The 7,509-nt window shown below is 34.6% G+C and overlaps 1 protein-coding gene across 3 annotated transcripts; it reads left to right on the top strand.

The window, feature by feature from the left end:
- LOC112013260 (ubiquitin carboxyl-terminal hydrolase 3) lies at positions 1-6,155 on the top strand. Of its 3 annotated transcripts, none has more exons than XM_065773722.1 (7): positions 1-447; positions 1,376-1,492; positions 2,359-2,457; positions 3,544-3,732; positions 4,187-4,368; positions 5,187-5,621; positions 6,025-6,155. In XM_065773722.1, the coding sequence occupies exons 1-6, from the start codon at positions 331-333 to the stop codon at positions 5,593-5,595; spliced, it is 1,113 nt and encodes a 370-aa protein (XP_065629794.1). In that variant the 5' UTR covers positions 1-330; the 3' UTR covers positions 5,596-5,621; positions 6,025-6,155. The 3 variants fall into 3 exon arrangements, with proteins under 3 accessions (XP_065629794.1, XP_023901422.1, XP_023901421.1); XM_024045654.2 differs by lacking the exon at positions 6,025-6,155 and adding an exon at positions 5,763-5,964; XM_024045653.2 differs by lacking the exon at positions 6,025-6,155 and having other exon boundaries at positions 5,187-5,964.
- Positions 6,156-7,509: the final 1,354 nt, after the last annotated feature.

Below are 7,509 nucleotides of genomic sequence, written 5' to 3'. Positions count from 1 at the left end.
TTATTAATTTTTTCTTTCTTCATTCTCTTCGTCCACTCTCTCTCTCTTACAGTGTCGAACGAAACCCTCATTTCCTCTTTCAACTCACAAAGAGAGATAAAAAACCATCCGAACTAACTTTCCAAACAAACCCTAACGATTCCAACACATAAAATAAATAAAAAACACAAACACAAAGCTCGTCTCTACGAGTTGTCGATGGAGAGCGAATCGCTGAGTTGAAACACCGCCGATTTTGAAAGATCTGAGAGATAGAGAGAGATATATATAATTTTTTTCGAAGAAAACAACAAAGAAAAAGTCATCGCTCGGTTTTTGCAACGCGCTCTCATGGGTGCTGCGGGCTCGAAGCTCGAGAAAGCTCTCGGAGACCAGTTCCCTGAAGGCGAGCGCTACTTCGGTCTCGAAAATTTCGGCAACACTTGCTATTGCAACAGCGTTTTGCAGGTTCAATCCGAATCGTTTTGCTTCTTTTTAAAAATAAAAAAAAAATGTTTGTTTTGTTTTTTTTTTTTTTTCGTTTTGATTTTGTGGTTAGGGTTTCAATTTCTAACGGAATTTGTATTTCATCGCGAGTTTGAATTTTTCTTGTTGGGTTGCGTTATTTGCAAAGTCAATTTTAGTGTAGGGTTTTCTTTTTCAGGAAATTTGAGTTGTTTGTTTACTCATTTGTGTGAATTAGTTCTTGTGCGTGCAAATTTGTGAAGCTGAAATGATTAGTTACTCTTTTAAAGTTTTTGGTGTGTTGGATGGTGGTGTTAGAACTATTTGGAAATATCGTCCGGGTTTGATTGTGTGCTTTGCTTGGTTTCTCTGGCAATTTGTATTTAGAATTAGAGGAGTGAGAGGAATTATGCTTTGGAGTTATGTCTAGATATTTAAAGAAATGTTTTCTTTTTATATCTTTTAACTACTTTTTGTGGGTATGTATGATTCAATGGTTATTTTTATGGCAGCCGTGATTACTTGAAATGTGCTTTAGGCACTTGTTCGCATTGTGTTTGGTTGCTTGAGGTAATGTTGACGAAAGACATGAGCCTCATTCAAAGACAAGTCTATATTTTATATCTTTGGTTCCCTTGTGCTTTGAGCTCTGTAATTTGAAAGATTGATTGTTCTTCTCCCCAAGTACACCATTGGTGTTTACGGGTGTTTCCTTTTTGATCAATAAAATTTCGTTTCTTACAAAAATAAAATTAAAATGTTCCTATTTGGGATCTTCAATGATAGACGTGTGTGCACATCCTTGTTGGTAATATTTAGTGGCATACTTTTGTGTTTTGATTTGATATTTTGATAACATATTGTGAATACTGTTGCTAATGATGGATGACAAATAATTTTATTGTATTTGATTGTCATTTTTTGCATGCAGGCACTTTACTTTTGTGTCCCATTTCGTGAGCAACTGCTGGATTATTATACAAATAACAAAAGCATTGGTGATGTGGAAGAAAATCTATTAACATGCTTGGCAGACCTATTTTCACAGGTGAATATCAGTATGTATTATGTGTGTGTTTGTGAGAGAGAGAGAGAGAGAGAGAGAGAGAGAGAGGTTTATGTACAAGATTTCAATGAATTGAAAAAGGATGCCCCTCCCCCACTTAAATAAATAAATATAAAACCAAGACACACACATGTATGCAGGATGTCTTAAGAAATAAGCCAGCCCAGTTCCTTCTTTTTGTTGTTGTTGTTGAGAATGATGCAAGAAGTCTCCAATATGTATAGTTTTAAAAAGTTGGTAAACTAGCTTGTTTCTTTGCGATGTGATATGATTGATATTGTGGAAGAGCATGGCTCAGACTAGATAGTAAAATCTTACCTAGCAATAGAGGGAAATCATGTTTTAGTGGTCTTTATTATGTTAGATATTATTCTTGCAAGTTTTTCTTCCTGTGCATTTGTTGGAAGACAATTTCCATAAGTTAGTTCTACTATTTCAGGCACTATTTAGGCATTTACTTATATTTGATTGGCAGGTTTTACTGTTGAATCCTGCTTCCTTTGTTGATACATCTAGCCTCATCTGTCTTGTAGATGTCTATATATTTTGTGTTTTTAGAATTAACATAAAATGTTCCAGGTACTTATTTTGGGACATCACTTTTAGGTTTCCATGCATCTGATAAAAATTTTTTAAAAGATTTTTGTTTTGTATTGTTAAATATTTGCTGCAGTTTTAAGTATCCATGCTCCCTCTGTGTCATTTAAAAGTTTTAACTAGAATCTTTTTTCCTCTTTCCCCTGAAAAGGGAATGTCTATATTAATGCCATGACAAATATATGCAGTTTACTTGTTAATTTTTTCAGTCATGATAGTGGGGCCAACAGTTCATTGTTGCCTTTGTGTAGATAAGTTCTCAGAAGAAGAAAACAGGCGTGATTGCTCCAAAGCGCTTTGTACAGAGATTGAAGAAACAAAATGAGCTTTTCCGTAGCTATATGCACCAGGTATGTATCTAATAGAAATATGAAGGAAAATGATCTTTGAATTGGGAAAGTAACATGTATAGAAATTTCTTAAAATATAAAGAATCTAATTTCTGAAAAATACAGGAAATTGAATTTTTCTGCAACTAACCAAAGCATTAGTCCCAAACTTTGGGGTTGACTATGAATCCTTAACAAATTAATCAAGAAAATTGTCGGCTAGATGTTCAAAAAAGTGATTACTAGTAATTTAATTGCAGTGCTTGTTCAACAAGGGCTTTTTTTTGTAAGGGAGTGGAAGGTGACAAGAAATGCATGTATACACACCTCTGTTTGCTAATGTGCACACGCACATGCATACTGCAATTTTTTAGTATGGAGTGTATTTAGAGATGCCAACTTATGGAATATTTCGAGCAGTCTAGAGAAGCTGAATTTTTTCTATATTTTATATATCATTACTTGGGGATTATAATGTATACTTGGTTTTGATCAATTTTTTTATCAGAATGACTAGGTTTTATGATTGGAATGCCAGTTTTTGGATTTTTTTTGCATTGGTGGCAATCTAATAATAGTTGGATCGTGTTATCAATAAAAAAAATTAATTGGACTGTGGAGATTCAGATGACAAATTGAGAATCCTGGTACTCTAGAGATGTTAGATGTATAGTATTGTAGACTGGGATTGATTATCCTTATTTTGCGCTTTGTCCAGTGTGCAGAGGCATGTTGCATCATGGCTTATACTATATTGTAATGAAGTCTGGGGCTTCCTTACCCTTCTTTAAAAAATATACATATATCTTAGATGAAAGATTGAGAATGTGATCATGCATAGACATCTGATAACACGTTCTAAGGTATGAGATGATGTTTACTAAATGGGACAAAATACATAATCTTGTAGAAAGTTGATGTTCCATGTTTTAATACCAACATCTGTCTCATTTTTGCATCTTTGCTTAATCTTTCTCTTCAGTGGTTCAAATTATATAGGTTGAATTTCTTCAATGTTCTCTTGTATAATACAAAATTTATAAGATTATGAACAGATTTTCTTTACTATATTATATACATAACATATATTATATTTTCTTTTTGTAGGATGCCCATGAGTTTTTGAATTTTTTGCTGAATGAACTTGTTGACATACTGGAGAAAGAGGCCCAAGCTGTGAAAAGTGATCCAGAAACTTCATCACCTTCTGATAAAACTGCAAATGGGCCAAAGAATGCACAGGCTAATGGTGCTCTAAAGGAGCCTTTAGTTACCTGGGTGCACAAAAATTTTCAGGTGACTTTGCTCTGCCATATCATATGTTATTTCAATAAAGTTATTTGCTTTTGGTAAATTGCCAGGGAAGATGACTGACAAAATTACTCCAAAAAAAAAAAACCAGTTTTCGTGTTCTTGCTATATTGCTTGCATTTCTCTTCATATCAATTACTTCGGATAGTTTATTTGATGATCAGTTATATGATTGGTATGCTGCTGATTCATGGTGATTTCACAGTTGGTCCAATTTTTTATATCTGTGTTCTCTTTTCCTGTTTTATTCTTATCACCAATGAGCACCCTGCCCCCGCTAACAAAGGAAAAAAGAAGAAGAGAGAAATGGAGGACATCCTAGTGTCTGTGCAGCATATTTGTTCTCCTTTATTTATTGTTTAGCAGTGATGGTGTAAATACTTTTCTCTTCGCTGACTCTTGTTAGATTCTCATAACTTTCTATGGCTATTTGAGTCAGGGAATACTCACCAATGAAACAAGGTGCCTGCGATGCGAGACAGTGACAGCAAGGGATGAAACCTTTTTTGACTTGAGCCTCGATATTGAACAGAATAGTTCAATTACAAGTTGTTTGAAAAACTTCAGCTCAACAGAGACATTGAATGCCGAGGACAAATTTTTCTGTGACAAATGCTGTAGGTAGGCAGCTCTCATTATTCTGTCCCCTCCTTCCTTTTCTCTTTTCTCTTCACCTTGTTATTAGTTGTATGATATGAATACCATATGATATGTGCTTTGATTACATGTTTCTCATAGTGATTTGGATTGGGCATTTTATTGAAATATTGTATACTTAAGCTGCCATTTTTCTCAGCTTGACACTCAGAGTGCTTGTCCTTTGGTCTTAGCTTACTAAAGCACTACAAAATGGAATAGCAATCATATGAAAAGTTCTGTTAATTTGTCTATGGTATGTGTGCGCTAATAGATTTTATTGATTGCTTATTTAGCTAAATATCTGTTGTTTCTTTGCCTGGTATAGCAATCATGTAAAGGTGATCAATTTATTGACACCATAATCTGTTGATGGCAACTTCCAATCAGAGATAAGGGTTCAAGATATATGGGCACCATTGATTAAAAGTAATGAATTTACATTATTCTTTTACAATTCTCTTGCCCTCTATCACCACAAAGCTCTCTTGCTTTGATATGTGAAAACAATTATCAACTTGATTCCTAAAAGTAGGTGATGATTTTCACATTTAGGAAGGTGATTGACACCATATGGTTATGGTTCTATCCTCTGACAATTTAAGATTGTCTTGTGCATTCAAATGCAATGAGTGCAGCCAACTAATAGTTTCTCTTGGGTTAATTATTTTGTATTAAAGCAACACTCAAACATTTTATGCCATAAAGGGTCTTCTAGAAATTATTCTATAATAAATATTATAATAAACATTTTATAATGCCTTTTCGGCTGATTAGTGAAAATGGATCTCGTTATCATGCAGTTTGCAAGAGGCACAGAAGAGGATGAAGATAAAGAAACCACCTCACATTTTAGTCATCCATCTGAAGCGGTTCAAATACATTGAGCAGCTGGGTCGGTACAAGAAGCTGTCATACCGGGTTGTCTTCCCACTTGAGCTGAAGCTGAGCAACACAATGGAAGATGCAGATTCTGAGTATTCCCTATTTGCAGTAGTTGTTCATGTTGGCAGTGGGCCCAACCATGGACACTATGTAAGCCTTGTGAAAAGCCATAACCATTGGTTGTTTTTCGATGATGAAAACGTGGAGATGATTGATGAGTCTGCTGTGCAGACATTCTTTGGGTCAGCGCAGGAATATTCAAGTAATACAGACCATGGATACATTTTATTCTATGAGTGCCTGGGCAGCACTAGTAACAAGAGCTGAGAAGAGGGACTTTTGAATTTACCAAGGTTAGATAATTTAATTATTTGGACTCATTTTTCTTCTGTTTTTGTTTTATGTTTATTATTTTTTTTCCCCTTTTTCAACCTATGGGAAGGAGATGTCAAATATCAATGAGATATTATGGGTTGTGAAAAATGTATACTTAGGTGGTTGCCATGTACAGTGGATGGTGGAAGCACACCGTCCTTTGGTTTTTCACAATAAGAAGAAAAAGAGCAGTGTATATGGTGTGAGAGAGGTTCACAGAGAAAGTTTGTATTCTTCATGACTAAGAATGTTTGACTAAGAATGTTTAATTGACATCAGAAATGCAATGCAATCGGATCTGCTCACGACGGTTCTGTAACATTGTATGCTTTGTTTTCCCCTTCTTTTTTTTTTTCTTTTTTTTTTTTTTTGAGTTTTTAGGTTGTTGGAGGCAGATAACATTGTATGATTTGGTCATCACAATAATTACTTTTACAAAAAAAGAAATGTCATCACAGTAAAGCTTATATTGTGCACTTGAATTTTGGTTATCTTTCTACCCAGTTTAGTTCCTTGCAAGTTCTCTCTCTCTCTCTCTCTCTCTCTCTCTCTCTCTCTCTCTTGTAATGGATATGTGTAACATCATTTTTATATGTATATGTGGTCAACCTATATGGATCTGCATACTTGTATTATAAACTATAAAAGATACCTTTTGCCCAAAAAAAATTCCTTCGGTAATGGTAGGGGTTATCTTATCTGTCCTATTTTATTTTAAAACTACTCGGGTATGAATGTTGTAATTGTTGCAGGTTTTCTCCTTAACCCTATGTTTGTATGGAGGGAGATGAGGAGAGCCCATCTCCCTCCATTACAAACATTGTGTTCGTTTTGGTGGCTTTTTTTTTTCCTGCTTGTGAAGTGTTATAAATGGGGTGTCAAATGGGTGGGTTTGGGGTGGGCATAATTGGGTTGGGTATATAAAACTTATTTACCCATTAAAACTCATTTAATTAATTGTTTCTAACTCAAATTCAACCTAACTCAATTATTATGGCTAAATCCTAACTTCTCTAATTATTAAAATTACCAAAATGTCATTAAAGTGAAAACTCTAACATTTTTATGGATTTTCTTTTCCACTCTATAGTCTCCATTCTTGGGATTAAAAAATTCCACATAAGCATATCCACATCAGCAATTATATTAAAAATCCAAATAAAAAAATATTTTCTTTCCTTTTCTATTTTCTCTCAGTTTCTTGGCAACCAAACAGATACAAAAAAAAAAAAAAAAAAAAAAGAGTCATTTCAAGCTCAAAATTACTTTGCTGTCCTAAACAGTTTTTTAAAAAACATGAAAGACAATCAACAAACTCCATCACCACTCGCTCTCACTCACTTAACTATATGTTCATATTCTCCATTATTTCTCTAACTAATCACTCACTCTCAGTCTCTCTTACTATTTCTTTTTCCAATGGCTTTGTCGATCGTTTACGCTTCCAACCTCGCCTTGCTCCGCGGCAAGAACCACCACAATGACGACGCCGCCGCGGAGGTTTTGGATGACCGGATCGCAGAGAAGGAAGAGCAAGCGATGAAGAATCGTAGAGTTCTTAGAGTCGGTATCGTTTGCGGTGGTCCCTCGGCGGAGCGTAGAATTTTACTTAACTTTGCGAGATTGGTTCTCGATAATATTCAGGTTTTTTTTTTTTTTTTTTTTTTTTTTTTTTTTTTCTCGGATTGATCATATATTTGTTTATATTCTGTTTGGTTCCCAAGAAATTAGCTGACAAAGAGGACTGTGATGAATTTGGGTATATTGTTTTTGGGTTAAATGAGGTCCAATGAGTTTTAGTTAAAACCCAATAATCATTGGGTCTAATTGGGTTGATGCCCATTTAACCCAACTAATAATTGAGTA

Source organism: Quercus suber, unplaced genomic scaffold (assembly GCF_002906115.3).
Source record: "Quercus suber isolate HL8 unplaced genomic scaffold, Cork oak 2.0 scaffold_79, whole genome shotgun sequence".
In the NCBI taxonomy this organism is placed as follows: Eukaryota; Viridiplantae; Streptophyta; class Magnoliopsida; order Fagales; family Fagaceae; genus Quercus; species Quercus suber.
Note: the sequence above shows the minus strand (reverse complement) of the source record. Positions and strands in the feature narration are given on the sequence as shown.

What these genes read in the sequence shown, in the direction of transcription:
- LOC112013260 (XM_065773722.1), top strand. Translation starts at nt 331, where the DNA reads ATGGGTGCTGCGGGCTCGAAGCTCGAGAAAGCTCTCGGAGACCAGTTC. An exon ending in ATTGCAACAGCGTTTTGCAG is followed by an intron (nt 448 to 1,375) that starts GTTCAATCCGAA and finishes TTTTGCATGCAG; the next exon opens with GCACTTTACTTTTGTGTCCC. An exon ending in TCCGTAGCTATATGCACCAG is followed by an intron (nt 2,458 to 3,543) that starts GTATGTATCTAA and finishes TTCTTTTTGTAG; the next exon opens with GATGCCCATGAGTTTTTGAA.